We start from the raw sequence: 26537 nt of genomic DNA, 5'->3' as shown, positions 1-26537 counted from the left end.
ATGAGTGGGTTGTGTCTGTCTTTTTTGGCTGATCACAACAGAGGTCTGAAGCAAAACAGAAACTCTTGATATATTTGCGTAAAGGGGCAGTAGCATAAGCACGGGCAGCAGGAGTTCAACTGAAGTTCAGGGCAGATGCTGCTATTAGTTTACACTGCAGGAAAGTAAAATTGCTTCCGGATTTACCTCTTCCTCCCACCATCAGCGCTGAGCCATGCTGTGTCGCAGAGTCACAATGTCAGTAGGAAAGCAGTCTTTTAGCAGGATGCCACGTTCACGATGGCAGTCCAGCTCTTCAATAAATCCATACCAGTAGATGACTAATCCAGGGCCAAATCTATCAAGCAAAAAGAATTTATGTGATTGTGTTAGCTGAACTTTAATTCCCCACCTCTGCAATTCCAACATAAGTAAATCTTCTGTTAATATTGCTACAGAATTGGAGACAGTAGTTGACCTCCATTTAGTTTTCAAATTTTAATCAAAGTTGATATATATCATTAATGCCAGACTCCATGAATACAAATGATATTTAGAGACTCAATCTATAGTATTTTTTTTTTTTTTTCCTCCTTGCATACTCTGCCCAGATCAGTAAAAACAGACTTGCATCTTAAGTATTAAATAACATTTTATACATAAAATGTATACATACAGGCATTTAAAAATACAGGGGCTGATGTAAGTCCCTGTCCACACAAATTACAATACCACAAAGATCAACAATGAGTCCTTAAACAGAATTTCTATGATGAATTACTACTCATGTAATTATTAGTGTAAAACAGAATTCATATAGAAGCAGAAGTTTCTGCTGTGATCTCTGAAATGTGCCTAAGGAATTCCTCCAATATTACTAGCTCTGACTGATCCCCACCAGGCAATCTCAGGAAGTAGCCCTGTGGACTATTTTACCCATCAGGAAGTTCAGACCTTCAGGCTGGGTTCATAAAGAAGTAATCACTATCAATCACTGTGTACTGCGATATGTTTTGCACATCAGTTTCACGTTTTTCCTACTGAGAGCACTTAATTAAAGGGCAGCACTACTTTTGGTGTAGTGTTGCAGGAATTTTACAGTGAAATCATAAATTATGAATGTTGGGTTAGTAAAAGGATGTCTAAAAACAGAACTGCTTTCTGTAGTCTAGCATTACAGCAGTCTGTACAACATTAGGCCAAAAAGCTTTTTCTTTCCTTGATTTATTATATGCTGTAGTGAACTTGCCAAAAACAACAGAGCAGGATGAGCTGTTAGATACCGTCTGTACAAGAAAAAGTTCAATAGAATGTCATGTAATGGCTTATACTCAGAGCTATGCATAGTTCTCAACCAATATGGTAGCAGGTTTTTGTTAAATATAATAAAATGTGCAATGGGGATACAGGGATACATAGTAACCTATGTCTATTGAGCAGACAACTCAAGCACTTAAAGATGCGGGTAGTGCCAGACTGGCTTCATTAGGATGGTTTCTTTTCAACAATGGAGGGAAAACTCTATTTGATGTGCTCGTGTAATGGAACAGGCATCAAAGGAAGAAGAAACCCCTGTGGCTTCCTCCTGCCATTTCAATTAGATATGGTAGTCTTTTATCCAAAACTGCTGCTTAGTGTTGTAACATTTTGGTTTATGGCTACTGCTCTCCAACTTAGAAGTGGCTGCAGTTCAGTGGCAAAGTAAATTATCCCTCCGCATAGCTAAGGCCACACTGACAAATGGGATTTCTGCAACTACAAGATGTCATTTGAAACTGGAAAGGCTAGAATAGTGTGACTGGATTTGACACCACTTAGTGTACTCCAACATGCTTAGTACTGAATCAAGCCCAGATTTAAAAAAAAATAAAATAAAAAAATCACTCCTGCAAAAGGATGATTACTAAGTTTTCTCTGGCTGACCAACAGCTTCAACATCCACTGCCTGAGAATTTAACACAATTCCTGCTTTCTCAGATTCACATGGGACCTCACTGCAACAAATGAGACCCTCCTACTCATAGCAAGGAGAAAAGGGCAAGTAGATATACACTTATACACCAACCAAAGTTATTTTAAAAGGTAAAAAGCTCTAAGCAGGCCTTACTTATATTCCTGCATGAAGTAGCACACATATAGTAACATGCAGAAAACTTTTTGCTCATTAGTTGGGTGTGCCAGATAAAAAACAAAACAAAAACTTGATGCTGATGAGCAGCTGCTGAGCCCAAGCTTGTTTTGCTCTGTGTGGCCTTCTGAATTCCTTGGTCACACTATAAAAGGCAGTTGCTATATATATTTTTAACTTATGATTTTTAATAAAACTAACATTTTGAGACTCCTTAATATGTACAGTATTTCTATCATCTCATCATTACAGGAAGTTTTCAGGAATACTGTTTACTTAAGTTATGTTAAGAAATGCTAAATTTGATTATAAACTATATAGGAACAGCTTCCTATTGCTAATTGTAAGAGCAGCTACATATTTAGATGAAAAAAATACATCACTCCTGGTTTTGTCTGTTAGTGCCTACCCTCCACTACACCTAAGTTGCACACTAAGTTTTCCACTGTATTGTATCATACTTTCTGTTATAGCTAGCCATATGTGCGATCACAAAAAAAGAAAGCCAAAACATACCATACTTTTGTTTAAAAATGCTTAAGTGGAGTACTTAAGACTGAAATTAACTTGTTGTCACATTAAGCATTTGCCTCTGATGACCAGGACCTCCTGCTGCTAAGTGCTAATTTCTCTCTCATTAACACCCAGAGTTGGCAAATCAGAAACAATGCCACTGGTTAATTACTGCCTCCTTAATTTGAAAAGACACTTAACCTTTTTGTGTAAGGGGATGAAGTAGGGAAGCTTAACCTAGAAGTAAGAACTACTTTTTGGTTTATTCCTTCCCAAAGTGCTCATATGACACCATGAAGAGTGAAACTCAATGTTGTAAATTGCAGAGTAAAGCTGAAAATTTATGTCTGCATTGAACATTTAACAAACTGGTGACTAACTTCTGTTTACAAAGGAAAATAAACTGCAATCACAGCAATACTCTGTGTTGCTATGGAAAGGTAACTTATTTAGTAGCAAAGAGGAGAGAAAAAAGAACACAAAACTTTGATCATACTAAATGGTTCTAATACTGCATTAACACCATATTTGATACAGACCATGTTATCTCATTTCATGGGCAAGACATACTTTTTGAAGAATATTTAACCTTTAAATGAAGAAGTAAACTTATATTATATGTAACTAACTATAGACTCCTATGGATTTTGCTCTTCCTCAGATAACTTTATAATGTCCTACCTGTAGGTAAGTTGTATTTTGACTCCCTTCCTCTGTCTTTCGTTCTTATTTGAAAAGCACAGGGGCAAAGGAAAATGTCCAAAACTTACATAAAGCTGTAGTTCTACCTATTCTGGAGAAGCTACTGCTTTTCAAACCATGCAGGCTTTTCTCTCAGCTGAAAAGTGATTAAAGTAATTAAGGTTGGTTAATTCCATGCTTTGTGTAGTAAAAATAGAATCAACAAATAGTACAAAGGCTGGCTTCCTTCAGAATATAATACAGACAACAAGTAAGACTTGTGTGGACAAATTCTATCACTTAAAAAAAAAAAAAAAAAAAAAAGTGAATCAATTAATACATATCTGCCACTATAGAAATTCTGTTTCAGTCATCAGCTTCTTAGAAGTTATGAGTCCAGGGCAACCAAAGCGAAGCTAGATGCACTTCAGTGCAGGGTCAGAGTGCCCAAAGTGCCAAAAGGGAAGAGGCATACAGACTTCTGACCCCCCTGCTTGGCAAGAAGAAAGCAGGATCACAAAAGCGCATGGATTAGTTTAGGCTGCCATGGAACCACAGCCTAATTTAGGCTTGATACAGAAGATTAAACTAACTTACTTAGTCTAAGGGCAGGAGACTATGTTTCCCCAAAGAATAAACTGCAGGATTTAAGTTAGATGCAGGAGATAGTACAATATAGATTGAATATAACTACAAACTCAGTACTTTAGATAAAACTTACATCCGATCATGTTACACTAAATAAGTCAGCCTTGCACTAATTTGAGAGTCTTCAGAGCAATCTTTTGTACTGGTTTAATTACACTGATTTTGAAAGAAACTTATAGTCAAAGGAGTATAGATTTGTGCATTGATAATCCTGGGACACTGTCCTTTGTTCTTGGAAAGAATTTCAATGATGAAAAGCCAGGAATGTAAAATTCAGATAACCTGAAATAAAGTTCAGACCACAAAGAGCCAAATGGTTGTCGTGCTTAAAAAAACCTCCATATCTTTGTATGAGCCAAGAAAAAAAGGAAGAGAAACAAAATAAGTAAAAACTTAACCTGACTTTAACTTGCCCTCCAGCTGAACCAGTTTTGTGCAGGAAAACAAGACATATACTTATTGAAGTGGCCTTGAAGAATATGTGCAAATCCACTCCAGGAAAAACTAGTTTCTAGTAAAGTCTTCTCTTCTAGAATGTCTGCATGGGGTCCATCCTAGCTTCTAAGAACTTGCCTAGACACGTGGCTTTTGGCAGTTAATTTTTTCACCATCAAGAGTCCTTGCATGTGGTTTTATGAAAAATGGATTTTCAACATACAGCTCAACATTGACCAGAAATGTAAAACATCTTTCAAATATATGTTCTCTTTATTTGTTCTCAGTCTGTTTGTTATGGATGAGTCTATACATCTCAGTGTAATGTAAATAATTTTAATTCCAAGAGACTCTCACAATCAAAAGCTGTTATATGAATTATTTCTAATACACATGTATTTAGCAAACATTTTACTAAACAGATTCAGCTGAGCACACATTACATACAAGCATAGCAATATACTTGTACGTGATTTAAATTATGAAGGCCACATTTAAACATATCCCTGAAGAACTGCATTTCAGTCCCTCACATGGAAGTAGTAAGCAGCCAGTAAAGCCAGCTTTATTTCTTTGTTTCACTTTTAAAATATCAAGCAGATTGGAGCATTACATCTTTCATATCATTACTTATCTCCTGGGGAAAAAAAAACAACACACACACAAAAAAACAACAACAACAAAAACCAACAAACCTGTAATGATTCACAAATAAATTACTCCATTCTAAGTCAATTTAATGTGGTTCTCAAGAATCAGAGTTTTGAGTAAACTGGTTTTAATAGTAGTACTAATAAACTCTATGAGGTATAATTATTGAAAACTACAGTATCTAGTAGGTTTAAAGACTCAAGCTTTAGGGTACTTGGAGAAGTCCCACTTGTGTCAGTGGAGGGAAGTAGATACTGGCAGAGCCAGGTTAGTAGGCAACAACTGCAGACCACATTTTCAAGTAAGGTCAATTGACATCAATCAGCCAACTTCCTTATGTCTAGACCACTTTACTACTGCTGATGACACAGCATTATATATCTTGGCAAACATTTAGTAGCCCCTGCTCAGAAACTGACTTCTATTAGCAAGAATTTTTCCATTTAAACAGCTACCACGAGCTTAGTTCAGAACACTTTGTAACAAAGAAATTCTACTGCTGTTCACTTACAGAGTTTTAAAATCAAATTAAGGTACTTGAGCACAAAAGAAGTGCATCTTAAAACCCCTGAATGCAATTCAAAGATAACTGTTTTTTATTATCCCCTTCACTTTTTAAAATCCCTTCCACACTCCTGTGAACCAACGACACACACAGTAAGATTTAAATAAAACATGCCTTCAAGGTATTACACAAATCCTTATTTCTGTAACTTTACCAAATTGGGTCAAAAACCAAAAAACAAAACAACAACAACACAACCAACAACTCCAAAGCTGTGAGAACAAAAAATTAATCAAGTAACTGATTTTTTTTTTTCCTTAAAAAAAAAAAAAAATCCTGATCCTTAGTCTGTAACCTCAGAATGCAACAGTGTTGTTGGTCCCAAGCTTTCCTAAGGTACTTAACATTGTCTACCTGCAGTAGTATCTGTACAAAAATATACTTAGCTGTCAAATATGGCTCAAGTGAAGATTTAACAAGTTCTAATCACATACTTTTAAAAATAATAGGAAACCTGTCCTTGATTCTAGCAAGCAATGTCAAACCCCACATGGAAGTTGGCAGAGTATTATGTCTCAAGGCATCCAGTTTATTCTGCTTAAGGTAAAATTAAGCAAGTAAAACCTAATCTGCTTTAAGCTTTGATGTTACAGAGCGGTTGGGTGAAGTCTTTACTGAAGACAAGGAAAAAAATTAAAGTTTATTAATATTTTATGAGACTCCCACATCCAAGCAGGTTTTGACTCACAAATGAAAACTTCTTTTGGGCTGAGAAAGGCAGGCATTTCCTTGACTACCTGATATTGATGTGATACTCAGTTGAATTGGAATGCTGGAGCTATCAAAAAAGATGGACAGAAACCAATATTGGAACTTTGCTTCCCTAGTCACACCTCTCTTGGATACAATTAAACTTTAATGAGCTTTTTTTTTGTTTTGTTTTGTTTGTTTTTTTACACTGGCTAACTCTAGTTTACACTAGCGTCTTTCTCTCTGCAGTGGGGCTGTTAAGGCATCAAAGAGCTATATTTCATCAGGCTTATAGTATTACTTAATTGCTCTTGGCATTTGGAGAAATAAAAACAAATCAAGTGATATTTATGTGGATATAACATACTGCTTAAAATATTTTAGAGTTTTGCATATCACAACTTTTAAAAACGTACTAATAGAATGCATCAAAAACCATGTAAGGCACTGTCATTAAAATACTGTAAACATAACTTTTATCTACATAATACATTTTTAATAAATAAACTGTCGAAACACATTATTCACTTACACTTATTCATTCTGATCCAAGTGCTGTTCTCCAGGCAAATAAAGGATTTCTATAATCCTCAATGACAAGTTGGTTTTTTTTTTTTTAATATAGTTCTTATGTAAATTAACTTTTAAAAGCTATGATTAAATAACATTAAGGTTACACTGATTTACAAGGATCAAGGCTTTCTAAGTGAAGACTAATGCTCTGAATGAGAAAGAAAACACATACTGGCTTAAACTTTGAATTTTTCAAATTTTGTTGGTTTATATCCCAGCTCCTATTGAAACATCATTTTGTTGTTTGTCTCTGAGTTGTTCACCTCTGGAAATGGCTGTGTATACTTAAGATAAAACATCTTTGTCAGTCTCAGCATCTTCAAAATCAGGTAGAAGCTCACCAGCCAGCTTTTGATATAAAGTGAGACTTGAAGGTACTCCTTATGTCTGCACTGTGGGATTAGGCTGTTTTAGTGAAAATTAATATGTTACTCACATCAACATTTTGGAGAGAAACCGTTAATCCTTATAGTGCTTAACTGTTTCAAAGAAATTATGGTCGAAGTTGTCTCTAGTGTTAATGGAGATCACTTGGGTATGCCTTTTGGAAAATACATTTTAACCGTTTGAGAAGTTAGTTCTACTATCCAGCTAAAAGAAGCTCAGCTAATAGACAATGTTCCAGCTACCTTACTGGTAACTTGGAGATAAGTCCAAGTTCCTCTAAAATATAAGGATCTTATGTTATATAGCTGTCTCAATAGAGGCATGAGTGACTTAAGGCACCCTGGATGATGGGTAGAAGTAAGTGAAAGAAAAATCATTTTCTAAAATGAGCAGTATGAAAAGCATTTCTACATTTTCTTCAGAAATTTCACAAATTTCTTTCTGATGGAGAGTGTCCAGTGTTCTATACCAACTAACTGTTGGACCTACATATTTGTCTTTTGCAAGAAACTTTCTCATTCAGGGTTAGCACACTATTTGCCATTTTTCTACACGTGGGTTATTCTGTTCATGCCTCAAGCAGCACTATCTTTCCATTTTACTTCTATTTGTACTACTACTTGTATATACAAGTTAAGACACTGCAAAATTATTGCAAAGCATACTTTGAAAAGGTGTCAAAAAAAGGAGATTGTTTGGATTACAGAACTTTTCCATATATTGCCTTTATAAACACTTTCTGATTAAGCCCAGGCAAAAAATAAAAATAATAGTAATAAAAAAATAGAAGGCATTTTCTTGCTTGTTACTCTGTTTCCCTGAAAGACAAAACAAAACAACTCCTCCACAACTTATACCTACTAGTTCACTCTCCAGAGACTGTTGATTCAAGGTTGCAGTTTTAAGCTCCAAATCAAAGCTGAGAGGAGTGACTGAGGTTATTTCAAACATTTTGTTAAATTCATAGCAGCCCTCTCAAAGGAATGTTTGGCTGCAAACTACCTCTTATCCTGGGTGACAGAAAACATGAGAAAAGCTTTTGAGTAGAGTCAGATTGAGCTCCAGGCAGCCATAAGTGCTGGTCAACTCATGTTGCCATTAGGTGATTAATAGTTGTTTATTTTCAGGGCTTGAAGTAACAGGCCATCCTAAGGCCAGTGCAAGATGATATCTGAATAATCTGTGAGTGCCTCAGAGCTTGCAGAAATCCTCCCTCTTTGTGCAGTTGTTTAGCTGTGACAGTGCTAGCCAGAGTGATAGGATATGCCAAAAGTGCACTTAAGAAGGGACATGCAAGTGCTCCCACAGCAATTTATTTTTGTTTTATAATTACTGTAAAATGGGAACTAATTGGAAAAGTAGCTTAGCAAGTTTTGACAGCAAAAATGCTGATAAATAAATGCCCTATGTATCAGAGTTTAGCATTCACTGAATATATATTCTGGAACCAGTATTAAAGGTATCTCAAGATACTGCAGATGAATCATAAAACAATAAAAATATATATAACATACACAAAATATAAAATAAAACAATGCAACAGATGAATTAAGACACGCAGGATAGCTTGTTTGTGCTTCCAACTTCCTAGATCAGAGAATTAGTCCAAGAATGGATAGTAAATTACACTGAGTATCTTCACACAATGTCATTTAGCAGTTTAACTGCCAAACACACCATTGTGCATAACTGACAGGCAAAAATATTTTATGTGTGATGCTGTACTTAAATTTACTGCCTTTGAAAGTGTAAGTCACCTATTTGTATTAAGCAGGGAACAGATGAAAAACAAAATGCTATACCTGCTGCCTATTATTATGGTACTTCATGTCCACCCAAAAGGAAAGCGAACAACTCTTCTAATGCAAAAGACTTTCTTTAACATCTTTGGAATCTGCTGGCAAACTTCAGTTGTGCCTGGCATCAACTGCCCTCTATGAATTTGTCACTTTTAATGCCTGGGACCCTTCAGCTTGTCTCTGAGTTGAGACATTAAACTTATGGTACGTACAGCCCCAGTTGGCTCTGCCCCACTTTGTATTTGAAAACAATTTTTAGTTGTTAGTTGTAATAAAAATGCATCCTGAGACAGTTTAGTCTTGCATAGCATCTTGCATAAACTGCAAAATATCCAGTCTCTCTCAAAAACCCCAAACTATAAAAATTTTCACAAGGATTTAGTTGGAGAATATTCTAGAGACATTTTGTAGAACTATGATATGCATTATTAGCTCAAAATGGTGCATAACTAGGGATGTGCAAAGAAGGCCTCCTGTCTTCTCCACAAGAAGCATCTTTTGTCTTCTCTTTATATATAGACATACAAACACACTATATGCACCTGTTAATCAAACACAGCTCTACTATGTACACCTTCTGAAAAATTCATACTGCTGTTCAGATGTATATACAAGTTATTTTTTCTTAGTATATACCAACACTATTAACTTCAACTTTGCTTACTATGCACTGAACCTTTTAGTTCAACATTAAAATAGAAATTCCATTCATAAGAAAGATACACAAACACAGGCTAACATGCAAGGTAGATCAGAAGGAGGGAGAGAAAGAATCCAAGAAAAATGCCATCACTTGTGCAGGTTTAAAAGCAGCAGCAGATTTGTTATGATAGCCAATGACATATTACTAGCTGTGTCTAACAAGAATTCAGCCAGAAGTCTGTAACACAATAAAAATACATTAGTATGAATATTTTCCCTCAAAATTATGTGCTGAAGTGAGTGGGGAAAAAAAAGCTGGACTCCGTATATTTGTGTTTTATTTATCTTTGCCATGCAATTACTGGATTGATCTTGTGTCAAGTCACTTGCTTTATATGACATTGTATATGACATTTGTATGTTAGCTGCTCCTAAAGATGGTATGAATCCCAATAGCCACCGCAAGGTCATTGTGTTAAATATGGCAAAATCCTTTTAGACAAGCTCAAAACAAGATGAGTGACTATATTTTTTCCTCCCACAAAGGTTAGTGTAATATACAGATCCGCACTGGTCAATTGTAAGATACTGTAAAAATGGTCATATTGAAAACTGAGTTTAGTGTCATCAGTGGTTAAGATATACATAAAACTTGTGTGAAATGTTGCAATATTAATGTTATGTGCAATACAAGAACTTTTCTCAGTTACTGCTGGTTTAGATGTCTGGTAACCATCAATGTTAAATATTTTTAACATTTTAATAAAACACACACACACACGAAATCCATTAAGCATTGAAAAATTCTAGTACAGAATAATATTTTCACCATAACATTTGTCTTACACCTTTTTGTTTTACTTTAATTGTATTATATTAGGGAAAATTATTGGTTAGCAGTCATTTAAGGGCATCAAAATTGCACTAGCATTCTCTTCAAACAGAATAAGTGAAATAAATACAAATGATTGAGCTGCTAGTCCTCCTAATAATACAAAACAAAACTATCAGAAAAGCAGCAAGAAAGGAAGTAATGAAATACATCTTTCCCCTCCAAAGTAAATTGAGATTGCAACTCAGTAGCTTGGAATACAAAGAAAAGCTGAGCATCAACCGGCACTACCAGACACTCTGAGACTTTGATAACTTCCACCAGGGCACAGTTACCTACTTTCTGTTGTTGTTCTTTACACTGCCTAAAAGCTCAAAGTACATTAAATGATAAAATTTTATCTATTGTGGGCAGACATACATCCCGCTCCCTTGATAGTCAAAAATTTTGAGGACTTTTTGGTTTCTTGTTTACTTTTTAAATTGTTTATTTTCTGTCGTTCTCTCCATGCATGCAATTGTGATGCCAAAGCACTCAAAACACAATACAGGACAGAAGTTTAAAAAAATAAAAAAAAAATGGAACCTATATCCTATTGTTGCCATTTTCTTACAGCCTTCTGAGAAAGCCCTCTCCCTCACACAGCCATGTCACAGACAGCAGTAATGCAGCATTAGAAGACATGCTGACATAAGGTTTCCATCTAGTCCAACCCAAGCACAGATCACTGTGCATGCTGAAGATGAAAATGACACCTTCAACTTGAACTGAGTAACAGCCGTTCAATATGGACAGTAAAAGACACTTAAGATATTTTCCCTGTCTGCTCCTTCACTTTATAGTGCTCTTGCAAGAGAGGGAGATTTCCTGTCTCGTTAAGCCAGACTGTAGCTAGCTATGAGGCAACTCCTCTCCCCAAAGTCCCTAGAAAGGCAGTCTATAGAAAAGTGAAAAGGGAGAAACATTGTAATAGCTCATTAAATTAGACAGTCATTGAGCAATTTCAATTGTAGCTTTCCTTTCACTTCTAGGATCTCTACATATCAACCCCTAACTTTTACTAGATGTCTGAAAATCTACTGTAATTTCCAGGCACAGTATTCTTCATAAGGTAGCATTTCTACACTCAAGATAACTTTCATACATAGTTTTGAACAACTGAATTTACTTGGCCTGTGCAGTACACGTTTATAAGCTGATATGAATGCACTCAGTAAGCCTGGTATCGTCTTCCTGAAAAACAGGTGAATAGACGGTGGGGTTTGGATCTTAGCACCAAGCCTGTGCTACATGGAAATTCTTTACTGATGAAGTTATTTTCATTAGGTTACTAATTGACCAATTATCAATTGAAACAGTGTGGTACTGGTAGTATTGCTATAGTACTATTATAGTTACGAAATACAGCTACCCAGTCAAAGAAAGCACACACACACACACACAAACAGCTTTCCCCCCCAAAAAAATAAAAACAACAAAACCCCCCAAACAGCTGCCACATAAACTTTCCCTTCCTATAAAAGCTCCCACTAGGAAGTATCTGGCAGCAATATGTATAAATGGACACAGACATATACGTATCTTTTCTGAAGCCTCTCTCCTAGGAAATGAAAACTTGCCTTCTCACACCAATACTGTATTTTCGCAAGGGGTAAATACAGCTTCTGCTTAGACACCCACATCTCTCTCTTTCCACAACTGCTAAATCCCCATTTAACATTTTTTAGAAGCTATTTCTAAAGCCATACCAATAGATTATGCATTATTTTTACTGAAGTTCAAAGAGAAGGGAGAATACAGCTTTGCCTGTCCTACCTGAATTCACTATGGCAACAGCAGAATAACGGTAAATTCAGGAGATTAAAAGTGCTATAATACCAGCTGCACTAGCAAAAATAAGAATTCAAACTCATTTGCAATTCCTTGATTACCTATGGGCACTTTAGAACCATTCTTTAATTAAAAAGTCAGGCCACGTGTGAAATGACAGAAATGGTATAGAACAGTACGGAACATCTTCTATTTGCTTAAGTAATGTTTCCACTTTAATGTACTTATTTGCTCTCATTTGCTTAACTCTTCCAGTATTTAGTGCTGTGCAAATTTATGGAAATCTGACTTTAAAGAGCTTTGTGGTACTGAGTGTTTTTTTTTTTTCTTTAATAAATACTTACACTGAAGTGATTTGATGACTTTCTGGAATGAATGAAATAATGGAGGAACCACTACACTTTCTTGTGCTGTATTGTGAAGTAATGTCTGGCATTAACATATCATCACTGTCGGTAAAGCAAACGGATTGGTTTTATCTCAGCTTACTTCACACAACAATCTGTCCCATGCCTGTAAATAAGGATGGATACATGGATAGATTTGTAAACTTTTTCCATGGACATTTAAGGACAATTGTACATCTGCAATGTACCTTGAAGGAGTTCGCAGACTGTATAATATTTATGTTAGAGGAAGCCAAACTGCATTTCAATTTTTAGAAAAAAATAAACAACCCCAACATTCATCCAGATGCTATATTTTGATTGCTACTATGTATATACATAACAAATAACATTTTATAAAACAGCAGATGTGGTTACAGTAAAGGAAGACTTTTGACTTGCTGATAGCAGTGTGTCTGGCAACCATGACCAATCACTGAATGCTTGTTTTAAATAGTAAAGACCCAGAAATCAAACCAAACACTTTTAGCCAGTTTTTCAGTTATCTGCATTTTTACTGTAGATAACTATTCTGACTTTTATGTATTGTCTGCAATTTAACAGTAACATGACAAAAGATTGCTACAGTACTTTTCAAACCAATACACTGATATATGGACCATAATAAAGAAATGGCATTTCTGTTTGCATTTCTCACAGAAAGAAGGAATCAATCTGTGTAACACTTGATCACTAAAGGGAAGGAAAGTGATGCAGCTATAGAAAATACAAAATAATCTTATGAAAAGCTGGGAGACATATTTTCAGGAAAATTCTACAAGTATAGCATTTGCTTAAAGACTTGCTCAGATCCCACCTGGAATCTGCAGCCAGGGCATTCAAGAAAGATGTACAGCAAGTGCCACATACAGATCAAGGCTACTGCAACACCCAGGGAAAAGAACAGCCAGCCATAGGAAAGATGAGGGGAATTCTGCCTTTGCGGTGTAAGAGAGGAAGAGGAGAAGCAGTGTAATTTTTCACTACTAGCACACCCAGAGCAGGTCAATCTCCCAGATAGGGCAGTAGGACCAAAATGCTTCAAATGCTTTCAAAAAAAAAAAATCAAGCTCAATAAGCGTAACAAAAGTGTTGCAAGACATGGTGCTTGACTAGACAGAGTGACAAAACTTTTACACACCTAAAGGAAGTGCATGAAACTAACATACAAAACACCTCTTGAACAATTAGAATTTGTATTGCCATGGCTAAAAAAACTAAATACAGAACCAAATATGTTTCCTCTACCTAAGTAACAAAGACAAATGCCTGTAAAAGACTGTGTATTTATAAAATGGGATACCAAGTATTCCATCTGCAGGAGGGTAGGAGATTTTAGAAAAAAAAAAAAAAAAATTGGAAAAAAAATCTCCTTTTCAAATGAGCAGTACAAACTTGAGCCATTGTTTAGTAGCTGTGAAATCCCAGCCTACAGACACAGCTTAATAATTTAGTTTTCATAAATAATAATGCACTGTCTGATTTTTATCAAAGGTAACAACTTCAGCTTGAAAAACTTCTTGAGGCTTGGAAGGCAAATACATACAGATGATCAACATTTTTGAATTGAAGAAGGAACTATAATAATTTCTCTTTCTGCTTTCACAAACACATTAGGAACCTTGAGCTCTTCTGCCTCAGTGTTACCCAGGTCACTCTCATCCAATCCTCAAGTCTACAACACAGTGACCAACCAAAGACGCATAGAAAGAAATAAAAGCAACCACCAAAACTCAGATTTTGGTAATAGCTACTTCAGTAGTCCCTTGCCCTAGTTTTCAAGGAAGGAATAAGCAAAACCCACACCAATCATATACTCTGCTATTTAAAAAAAAAAAAAAAAAAAAAAATCTCAGGATTCCTCTGAAAGCTCTGGTTCTGATGTACACAGTTCCTGGGAGCAAGTGACCATCTCCTTGCCCTGACCTACCCGAAGAAGTGAACTTCATATCAGTATAGCACTTCACAAAGCACAGCTAGTGGGATGCAAAGGCACAAAGTTCTCAGTGGGGAATTTTTACCTGCAAAACCACCTCTTGCCACGGGCAACTGTGACAGGCAGCCTGCCTAGTTATTGGGTATGATGCAAGACCTGTCACAGCCAACAAACCTGCCTGCGGTAAAAATGGCTGAATAGGGATGAATGTTTTTGCTTACAAATAGAGATTAATTTAACAGTAAAACTGAACAAAGTAATAACAACTGAATCAAATGTGACAGCCAAAAAACCATTTTATGCACACACTTTATTACGGTTCTTAAGTCTGCGTTTGCATAGCTAGTGAATTTATGCTCCAGCATGTCTAATACTGAGTTACAGAGACACATGCAGTGGTAATTTTCTTTACAGTCACTTACCAACTGGATGAGTAAAAAGAGAGGGAGACAATACAGAAAACAAGTAGCATACATTCAGCTCCTTAGTCTTTCCTGTCTAGTTTTATATGCAACAGAAATGTTTACTGAAGAGCCCCAAAACTTCCAGAATTCAAACTCTGAGGAAAGAGTTCCATCTACTTCCAGGTTCTGCATCTAACAAGAATACTTTTCATATAACATGCTTTCATGATATTTAAGCAACAACAAAATACAATACAAGAAACAGGAGAGGAAAAAAAAAAAAAAGAAAAAAAAGAAAATAGAGAATATACAGTCATTGGAATTTGTGAAGAAAAAAATGCAGATAGATATGTGAAGCAGAGGAGTGGTGTGGATCATCATACAGTATAAGGGGGAATGGTTTTAAACTAAAGGAAGGGAGATTTAGATTAGACGTAAGGGGGAGTTTTCCCATTGAGAGAGTAGTGAGGTGCTGGAACAGGTTGCACAGAGAGGTTATGGATGCAGTGTCCCTGGCAGCATGTAAGGCCAGGTTAGATAGAGCCCTGGGCAATCTGATCTAGTACACCAGCAACCCTGTCTGGAGCAGAGGGGTTGAAACTTGATGGTCCTTGAGGTCCCTTTTAACACAAGCTTTCTATGATTCTATGAATAGTTAAAATAAAAATCCCCAAAGCATTACATTAGAAAAATAATTAAGCCACAGTTCTCATTCAGCACTAACTGGCACTTGATAACATACTGTTAATTAAGGCTATCAATTAAGAAGCAGATGCTGAACAACAGCACCTAAGTGTTTGCGTATTTAAAAAACAAATAAATCATATAAAGTTATGAGGAGTAAGCCACCCCCTTTTCTTACTTTGTATACACAATTAAGTGAAATGTTATCTATTCTTAGATTTTTTCCATAAAACAAATTCAACACAGGTGTATTTAAATACAAAGCTCTTAATTTACAATAAATACTTTAGTTTTAACCTTACAGTACTTTTGAAAGCTGTTTATCATTTGCAAATTACAGTGTTTCCAGATGAATCTGAAAAATTCAGCAATTAGTGTTGGACTAACTTACAGGTAAATTGAATAGCAAGCTTTAACCATTTACATATTTTTGTCATTCTAGGTGAATATGTTTAAGAGTAAATAATTTTAAGATAATGTCAGAAAGGTAACATTGGCAGTTTAGCTTTTCTAATGACTAGAACCAAAGACAGTCTATGAATTGTAAAATAGAATGCCAATTTTTAATATTAATTAGGAGTAGAAAGTAAACTTGATTATTCTGTGATATTTCTGACTTTTTACTGTATGATAAAAAGGTCACCTAAAAACTTTTTTCTTACTTGAAAATCACTTACTGCAGTGCTACCTTTAGAATAAGCAAATGGTAAGTATCTGGCTCTTAAGAATAATCTTATGGGAAATGTGTATTGTGTTTACTGTTATTTGATGATGAAATGTCAACAGACTGAAATATTTCTATAATAAATAATTCCATTCAATAAAAGCATCAATAGATTGCCTGGTTTTAAAACACAATTTCACTATAATGCATTGAAAGAAATAGCACTAATGTAAAAGCCCTGCCATGTGTGTTAGTCCCTATAAACCACAGTCCCCTAGCTCCTTGCTTTAGTGTGCTTCTGAAAAACCCACAACTACAAGAAAATTCAGAGACTGGAGCAAAAATCCTTACTTACTACTTCTTTCCTAGGTATCATATTTTACTTTTTGCATTAAATAAAAACCAGTAACTCAGAATTCCCTAGGCAGTATCTTAAAAATGCTACCTAATGTTAAGGACATGCATACCTACCCATAGACTGTATGAAATTGTTTACATATGTGGGCATTTTTTCCCCTCCAAAATATGGGGCCAAAATGGGTTTGATTAGTTCACTAAAAATATAGAAAAATATTGAACCCGAGTTGCAGGTAGAGGTCTGCATGATAGGGATCTTTCAAATACACATGAAAAAAAATCTGTCATCTCATAAAAAATATTTTGCTCAACCACAGGGTACAATATGAAAAACTAAGATGGTCAGCACAATCACGAAGAAATATAGAAAAAAATTAAATGAACATAGAAGTACACTTATCTAGGTCACTCCAAAAGTAATGCCTTGTACTATTTGTCATGGAAACTACATCAGATGCAACGAGCAGGTTAACACTATTTGATAAATCAAATTCTCAGCTACAAAACACTATTTTTTTGACAGTTGCTATCATTAGCTATGCGTTTCATTAGCTATAAACAAGAACTTGTTTGCTGTGCTTGTAAAAATCTGCACCAGTGGAGCTGACCACTGTTCCACAGCTGCTATGACAGCATCACTGCTAGAAAAATACTGCCCACACGGTCCATCTTTAGTCAGTCTGAACAGTTGGAATTCAGAAGGCACCAAATCTGGACTGTGCAGCACATGTGGTAGGATAGTCCAGACAAGTACAGCAGTGTGCTTAATGGACTTCAGACTGGTACAGAGCTTGGTGTTACCATGTTGGAAGAGAAAGGTAGCTGACTTCTCTGACCTAACTACTGAAGTTTGAGCCTTCAGCTTTAGTCAGCATCACAATGTAGTAGTAAGAGCTGATGGTCTGTTTGAGTTGCAGGACATCCAGGAGGATCACCCCTTCCCCAAAAGACAATCCACATCACTTTGCCCACTGAAGGCTGCATATTGAACGTGCTCTTCCATAGGGAATTCACATGGTGCCCCTCCATGGACTACATGTAGACTCTGACTCACAGTGATGTCATCACAACTTGTCACCATCTCAGAAACTGTCACCTCCAGCCTTGTATGGGTTCAATACAACAAACTTGCATACAATGTTCTTCCTGTTCCTATATAAGAAACTCATGGCACCCACCTGGCACAAACTTTGTGATATTCTAATCTTCCCACAATTGTATCCATAGAACTTAAGCTAATATTCATCTCTGTAAACAGTTCTCTGGTCATAATCGACTGATCTGTGTGGTTGAGTTGATTAAGATGCTCTTTATTTCATGGTGTGACTGCTCTGCACTGCACTTCTGGAAAAAAGCTTATCTTTCACATCGCTGTTGTCACTGCTGAAAGACACCACTCACCACCTCACTGTGCTCACATCCACTGTTTAGTCTCCATAAACATTCAGCAAACATCAATGAATACCAATGGGTGTCATTTTTTCTGCATGGAAGAATTCAATTCCATACCTTTGCTTCATTCACACTTTCATGTCGGACACCATTTTGTCAGACTGCTCCTCTGTTGTCATCTGTCACACGGCAACAACATGTAACAATATTGTAGGGAAGTTAACTTCCATCTCATCAACATCTGCCAACATGGGCCAACATAATAAAACAGGAGGCACAACTCTCAGAGTACCCCATGCATATTATTATTATTATTTTTTTTTAATATTTCTGTTATTTTTTCTTTAGCTTTTAAGCATTCCAACCTATTCACGTTTCCCTTACATGAATGGAAGGTGAAGAGACGTGCTGGAATCTCTCCTGACACTTAAGCATCTCACAGTGGTATATTTTAATTCTTGGCACACGTTATGATTTGTGCTTAATGGATTCTCTGTTCTTATGCCATTTTGTTATATCAGCATGTATTTTAGTCATTGATCAGCAACTCCATTTGTCTTTCGTTTCACAATTTGACATCAATACAAGAAACAGGATGAGATGCAAACAAAATGATATAGAATTACTAAATAATAGTCGATTGTGAATTACATTTGCAAGGCATGTACTGTCAGTTCCAGATTTAACAGTAGGTAATGAGTGCCTCTTTGTACTACACTTCCAGAAACTCAATGAAAGCAAAAAGAAAGAAGCTTCCAGAGTAAAAACAAAAACAAAACCAACCACAATTGCAAGTTGCTAATCACACCTAAGAATTACTGGTCCTTCTTACTAAGAAGTCATGGATAGAAATTAGATAACTCTTTGTAGCTATTGTTATCAGTGATTTGATGATCTCAGGTGGATTTCTAGTGAACCATGCTGCTTCTTTGAAGACCACACTCTACGTGAAGTGCTCTAGGAACTGAGCACGTTCCCAGGAGATTACTCTCCCAGTAGTTCCCAAAGAAATGTTTTGGCATAAATGAATTCACCAGTGCATTCTGATGAAGCTTTTCAGATTTTTAAGTACTTGCTTATCTTTGTTAATACACTCAGGCACATGCATACCTGCTTTAACAGCTGGAAGTTTGTCTTGCCAACAGGAAATGTTAGGTGACTGAAAAAATTAGTATTATTAGCAGTTTCTTTTCAACAAGTCTATCTGCTTTAAGATCTCTAGAAATTCAAGGCTGGAATAAATGTAAGAAATATAATACAAAAACCCAAAGCACAAATGTGGAAAAAAAAAAAATGACAGAGGAAAAAGAAGAATCTCACATAAATGGATGTAAGCTTCATATTATCAGCCACACATAAAAGATTTTTAACCAGACAACTTTAACCCAATATTTATTTTGTACTCCACTCTCCTGTCTTTAACTTAAAGTTGCTTGTAAATTTTATGTGAAAAGATTCCTTGGGAATAAGTTCAAAGATAAAGCTAACCTGATGGTTTATACTATTGCTGTGGAAACATAAAAAAAAGGGACATAGTTATAGATATACACACATATACACAAATATATATTTGTATGTATAGGAGGTTGGTTTCCCTGTTCTAAATTTATCTTGGTCATTTTTCTCCCCTTTAATGGTAATGTGAATGTAGAAAGGCTTGAGTAACTCCACAGTCATCTGTGTAACACCTCGGGTTCCTTAGCCAAGGAAACATGGCTTTTTCCTCCTGAAATAAACATTAATTATGCATTTATTAAATTGATTAAGGTAAGGTATAAGATAGATAGGAATAATCTGACTTTCTTATAGCAAAGTGTCACTGCTTTAAAATTACACTTTCATGGGATTTATTTGAACTCTGTAAGGGCAAATTCTCTCTTTTCAGAATTTATTTTCTTGGGACTCGAATACAAAATAAGTTAAATTCTTTTTATGTATGTTTTGGAGTATTTTTTTTTTTTTTTTAAATTTTGATTTTCTTTTTCTAAACCAATAGAATTTCACAACTTACCTGAAGCATAGTTGATTCCATACATACAAACTCAACCAAAATATCTCAGTACAACTTCTACTGCAAGTCAGAATACATTTAGTAGTACATTGCTCTCAGAAAAGAGGAAGTTGCATATTTTCTGTAACCTTCCTTCTGTAAGAAGAAATAAGGAAAGCACTACTAACATGTATATTTTAATTATAAATGTATATTTTTTGAAGAAAGCAAGCTTTATATTTTCATTTTCAGACTGACATTCACTGCAAAATTGTTAGCTTTTTTTGCTTACACTTATTTTGGAAAAGTATTTTGAATGTACTAGCTCCTGATTAGTTAGTTTGATTTTATCAATGAGTACAGGCATTTTTTGCATGCTATTACTACCCTTGAGCTTAAAAAGCTTTCTGCTAGATGTTTAACCCTTTGATGTACCTACAGGAAACTAAAGTCCAAACATTTTGTAAAGGACAAGAACACAATAGATCCAAAATAGAACTAATTTTTGAGTCATGTGGCTACCTCAAAGGGTTAACTCTAGCAGGAAAATTAATTGTTGACATATGACCAGATAACATAAGACTCAGTAATAAAAAAAATGCAAGTTTCTCTTCAGCTGTTTCTCTTCCAGATTAATGAAACTTTTATGTTTGGTATTATGTTGTGTCTTGATCTGTTCCATTACTGATGTCAGGCTACCCCTTCCACTCCCAGATGTCAATAACCAGCTCCAAGACTGTTTTTTTCTAGAAGGCCCATAACAACAAAACTTGTGCTTTTACTAGGATGGAATAGAGTCTGCCACAAAACACCTGGGCTAGAGTTAGGGCATGGAGTTGCAGTGCCCAGGCTGAAGTCAGGTGAACATAGTCTGAAAATATTGCTTCTTCTCAAATTCTGCTTTTATGACATTCTAAGCACATAAAGAGGAAACCGCCACCACTTTTCTTGTTTTTTTCCAGGAAACATAAGTATTTTCTGATTTGTTAACAAACTGAGAATACAAACTAGAAACCATACAGTACATTTTCTACTTCACTTTCACACATTTGAGTCATTATTTACAGACAGCACATCAACACAGAAAGGAGGTAAGAATGTTGCCAGTAATCAAAAAGGAAATCTATTCCCAAACCAACTTTCTGTTTTATTCACCCCCCCCTCCCTCCCCTTGTAGAAATTCCTATTCCAGCTATCTAGAAGGTAATAAAAGACAGTAAGCATTCATACTGGATTTTTTATACTTCTTTTTAAGTAGGAGGAGCCGCAGAGATTATTCTAGCCCACTGAAGGCACCTTCTGCTGCTGACAGAGCAGTTTCAGAAGATCACAAATAAACTGGATCACACACATACATGTACTAAACAGACCTCTCATACCAACTTTGCTGAGCCTCTTATTCTTGAACTGCTGCTGTTGTGCCTCTTGATTTGTAACCAGGACAGAGCTCTTGACGCTGGGGTCCTAAGAAAACCTGTATCTAACACAGGCCTTTGCAATAAAAAGTAACACACATGAAGTCAAAGGGCAGTAATTAGGTGCTGTGTCCCCAGCTGCTTGAGTGGAGTAACTGGCTGCCAGGAATTACAAAGCTAAGCCAGAGTGCATAAAAGTTAGTTACTGCTGCTGCCAAATAGAAGCACTCCCAAGTAAAAGCAGTACGGAAAAAAATTTTGATTTGGGACTTATGCTCCTATTTCCTCTTATTGACACTGTACACCCTATTCCTTAGCCAGAAAATGATATTTCACCACTCTTTGTATTAAATGGTGGATTCTCTGTTGTTAGGTCATGCCTTGTCACTGCTGCAATCTGTTTTAGCCCCTCAGGGTTCAGAAGAACTTGATTGAGACCTGCTGTGACTACATCCCCGCTGCCTGTCTCTCACATGATATATCACTGGGAACTCTGTGTTGCTTGTGTAGAAACTGTACTGACTTGAGTTTGCCATAGTCCTTGTATTTCATTCCTTGTCTACTGTATTCTTATAGGAAGACCTGCAACTCTTGCAATTAATCAGCAAATTCAGGATTATTTTAGCTCTCTGGTGACACTGTTTCCTGTTTGTAATGCCCACATTTGTAATTGACAAATATACCACTTCTATGCTCCCCATCCCAAGAAAAAGAAAACCTAAATTATGGGCAACTTTGCTCCTCATAGAGATGAGAATCTGTTTTCAAATCTTGGGTCATTATGGCCTATATTCACAATGACTAAGAGATAGTTAGGTAAAACCAAAGTACTGTATCTTTCTGAAGGAAAATCCAAATTGTTAATCTAAAATCATTAACTGAGAAATATTTAAGAAAAACACTGCTAACATTTCAGTCAGTTATAAACTACATCTGTCTTCAAACCTACGTTAATGGAACAAATGCAAGTAAAAATCTCAGAATTTATACTGTAATATTTGAATTGTTTTACAGCAAATTACTCAATCCCTGCCCTCAAAACAAACCACAATCACAAACACTGCATTTTTTATCCTGTTAGCCAGCTAAAAGGTAGAAAATGCATGCACTAAAGCTATAAGGGTATGGAGCCAACACCTTGGGACAATAACATCCTCATTAAAAAATAAGGTACATCAAAACTCTCAAGTTAAAAGGTTAAGTGTTAGTTGCTGTGTAGTTGATAAATGTTGAGCTAAACTAATCAATGGGTTTAAGAAGCAATGCCATCAGTTGGCTGCCCTGACCTGTGCTTCTCATTTTTACAAACGTAAGATTTAAGAAAGATGTCAACCCCAGGCCTCTGACCTAGTATGGACCTTGTTCGTACCAGCCTGGTGTTCTGCTAAACAGACTGAGAACTTTCAGCTCAAATCAGTAACATGTGCACTTCACTAATATAACACATGGCCTGGAAATTAAAATGCAACATGATTGAGTGCCTTTGGATATTTTAACAGCTAAGAATGCAGCTAGAGGAAAAAAAAAAAAAAAAAAAAAAGTAAAAAAAAAAAGGTGTTTCTGTGTTTTGTTTGGGGAAAAGGATAAATTCAATTGTATTGTTTTTCTTCAAAAATGTGAGGAAAACAAGAAATCAGTTAATTATTTCATGGATGACTGACTTAGGGCAAATAAGGCAGTTGCATGTTTCTTTATGGCATGTGCCACTTATTAGATAAGTAGGTTTTACTGCTTCTAATTGTGCTAAGTTAAAACTAATTAGAAGGTAGTTAAAATACAATCTAAATACAATAAAACGAATAAAACCAGCCAATGGCATTTTGCTCATCAATAATATTCCTTATGCAATTGATTATTTCCAGTATGACATATTTTGATTATTTCCAATTAGAATAGGAAGCTTTGCCAGCTGCTGGAATGACAGTTTATTCCTACACATTGGAATGTGAATAGATTTTCTACATGTGCCGCCAGTTAACCAGTTTCATTCATTTCTGGACGTATTTTACTGATACTTGTGACTCTTACATATGACTCCAGACATCACATGAATTTGGACTCTCTATAAACCAATATACACCTATCTTTGTAATTATGGATAGACAGGTATACAGTAAAACCCACAGACACAGGGACCCAGTTACTAGATAAAAGCAACATTTCAGGTCAGTGCTGAGATTTTATATTTAATAGTAAAACAGTGATGCCTTTAGTACAGAAGCAGATTTTTATGTAGTAAGGGGGAAGATTATATGAATAAAATGCTATTTTATACTTAATAGTAACAGTAAATGCTTCTACATACACACCTTTCCATCTCTATTAGCCATGAAATAATAATTAGCTAACTGGTGATTTTGGTGCATCTACGCTTAGGGCTTGCTTCTCCAGTTTTTAGACATACATAGAACAGGAAAAAACTGCTGAAGACAACTAGGTTAAAGAAATTAAAAAGAGGAAATAGGAAAATTAAAACATTGCCTTCCACTAAACAGGCACTCAAGCATGAAACATGCTAACTTGATCTCCATCACCAATTGCACATCTAAACAGAAAAACTAACTTTTGTTGTTGCTTTTTAACTTAGCATTTGGAAGATGCTTTTCCTGATTTTACAGTGTTGCTGTCCATTAACTTTATGGTAGACCCATTTCCTTTTCAGAGAAAAGAAGAAAAATACTGGGTGAGAAAATGGAATTGAGTATAATAACTGGAAAAGATCATTGAAAGAATGTTAAGATTACATAGTGGTCAAGTGCGGTTCACATAATTTGAATTTATTTCACAGTTAAAATTGTTAGTGAAAACACAAAAGTATTATTTGCATTGTAAGGTGGAACGATACAAAGACGGTAACAGATATCCAAAAGGTTATTTATAAGGAAAGACTCACCAATACGGATGCCTTCACTAGGAAATACTGAGGCAATCTCCACCAGGGAGCAATCTCCAAGAAATGCAGCCTTAGTGGTGGTCAGCCCTTAAAAGTGGTCTAGAGGAGGTGGAGTCAAGCTCCCCCCCTTCCGGGAGCACAGCTAAATTACTCTCACCTGTGCTCCCACAGCTGACCCAACACTTGCCTCAGCTGATTAATCAGAGGTTCAGGCTGTGATTACTAATTTCCCATACATACTTATATATAACTTTATATCTAAATATATTTGCTCCTTCTCTGTGTAACGCCACTTATATTTCAGTCTACAAGGTGTTCCAAATTTATCATCATTTATTTATACCTGTTAATGACACAGGCAATGACTCTCCTCATAGTAAACTAAAGTAAATGTTGCAGGAATTCAGAACGAACAGTTGGCGCTTCACAGTATAAAACGTGCCAAATATAATTCTTCATATAAGTGAGCTCTGCATTTAAGAATATGGTGTTGAACATCTGCAGAAACATTTTCTTATTGGCTCTGAACTTAAAAAAAAAAGATATCTGATTTAGTAGCCGTCATATCTATGATCTTTCATTATTCACTGAAATTTCACTAATTCTAAGTGATGGACATAGTAGACAGAAAGGATTTTATATTTGCAGAATGCAAACATTCCCTAAATTTGTGGCATTACCTGCTGAAATAGAAATAAAACTGATACACAAAGACTTAGTTGCAGTTTTGGTATAAGTGATTCTGTTTTGCACTTCTATTGTACGTATACTAAATGCAGGCACTGAGACTGTTATTGGCCATATTGGTTCTACTTCTGTCAGAGTAAGAGAGGAATTTAAAAAATATATTCATACTAATTCCTGCACACCTCCAAATGAAAAAAAAAAAAAAAAAAAAAAAAAAAGAAAGAAAAAAAATAGTAAAAGAAATTAGGCTTTATTTAAGCATTTTCTGCACTAACTTCACATCAAAGTTTAGAGTATAATAACAGTAGACCTCTGCAACATTATATCGTGACAATATTTATGAAAAAGATATAATTACACAGCAATACAGAAACTTGGCAAGTATTCAAAGGTCTAGTAATGGAAAATAGTCACATTTTTTGACGTATCTATTAAATACTTTTCTGAGTTTATTTATCTTTTGCCTTTTCACAAATGCGTATAGATTCAATTTTATTGATTATAAAATTATTGGATTCAAGTTGCTATAAAAATATTCAGTTTAGTCATTCATTTTAGTTTAGATACAATTATAAGGAATATCTTGGGTTTTTTTGGGCCTGTTTTTAAGTCTTTTTTTCTTTTTTTTTCTTTTTCTTTTTTTTTTTTTTTTTAATAAAAAAATAGTGGGATTAATCCACTATAGAAGGAAATATTCTTCCATTTCCTCAAGCAAAACTACAATGTCCTCACTCCTCCCAAAATTGACACTTCTTGCCACAAGGCACAACTTCTGTCAAAGCTCTGATATCTTCTGCAGTAAATAAAACAGGCATTTGCTTTGGGAAAAAAAAAAAAAAAAAAAAAAAAAAGGAAACAAAACAAAGAGAATCTTCTTAAAGACTTGTACTATGTGTAATAGAAATACCCCAAACACCTCCTAAATCAAAGTTAATAACTAAATTTTTTAATGAAAAAAAGACATCAGTTGTAATGAGGATCTATTTCCAACCAGTATCAGTAGAAGACGGAGGTATTTCCTGCACTGTGAAGTAACTTCTCAAACTCAATGCTATTGAAATACTACCTATTTAAAAATACTTAAAAAATATGACACTCTAACCACATCTCTTTCAAAGAAAGCCATTTTCCTAAACACTGAACAGCCTATTTTGAGTTCTTCATCTTCCTTTATGGTGTCATTTTTTTTATTAAGTTATTGATTCTCAAACAAAATGGAAATGATCACAAAATGGAAAAGGTTATAGCAACAAATTATGTTTTAAGCACTGGAAAAATACAGATTTCAAATAGAATAGTAAGCTTTAAGATAACATCTAGCATTCATACAGCATGCATTAGAATGGCTGTGGGCTATATCTGTCTTTCTGCTGCCA

At 35.4% G+C, this 26537-nt stretch overlaps 1 protein-coding gene and 1 long non-coding RNA gene across 4 annotated transcripts in view; one reads left to right on the top strand and one right to left on the bottom strand.

Moving 5' to 3' along the window:
* CDIN1 (CDAN1 interacting nuclease 1) overlaps nt 1–26537 on the bottom strand; it is a 113339-nt gene that overhangs the window by 2580 nt on the left and 84222 nt on the right. For all 3 annotated transcript variants that reach the window (XM_072337966.1, XM_072337967.1, XM_072337968.1), the window contains one exon: nt 187–337. In XM_072337966.1, coding sequence (XP_072194067.1) covers nt 202–337 — 136 coding nt within the window. In that variant the 3' untranslated portion in view covers nt 187–201. The remainder of the gene's footprint in view (nt 1–186; nt 338–26537) is intronic.
* Nucleotides 1–26537, top strand: part of LOC140252831 (uncharacterized) — a 93163-nt gene that overhangs the window by 37614 nt on the left and 29012 nt on the right. The gene's annotated exons all lie outside the window — the stretch shown is intronic.

The sequence above is a fragment of the Excalfactoria chinensis genome, chromosome 5, assembly GCF_039878825.1.
Source record: "Excalfactoria chinensis isolate bCotChi1 chromosome 5, bCotChi1.hap2, whole genome shotgun sequence".
NCBI classification, from domain to species: Eukaryota; Metazoa; Chordata; class Aves; order Galliformes; family Phasianidae; genus Excalfactoria; species Excalfactoria chinensis.
Note: the sequence above shows the minus strand (reverse complement) of the source record. Positions and strands in the feature narration are given on the sequence as shown.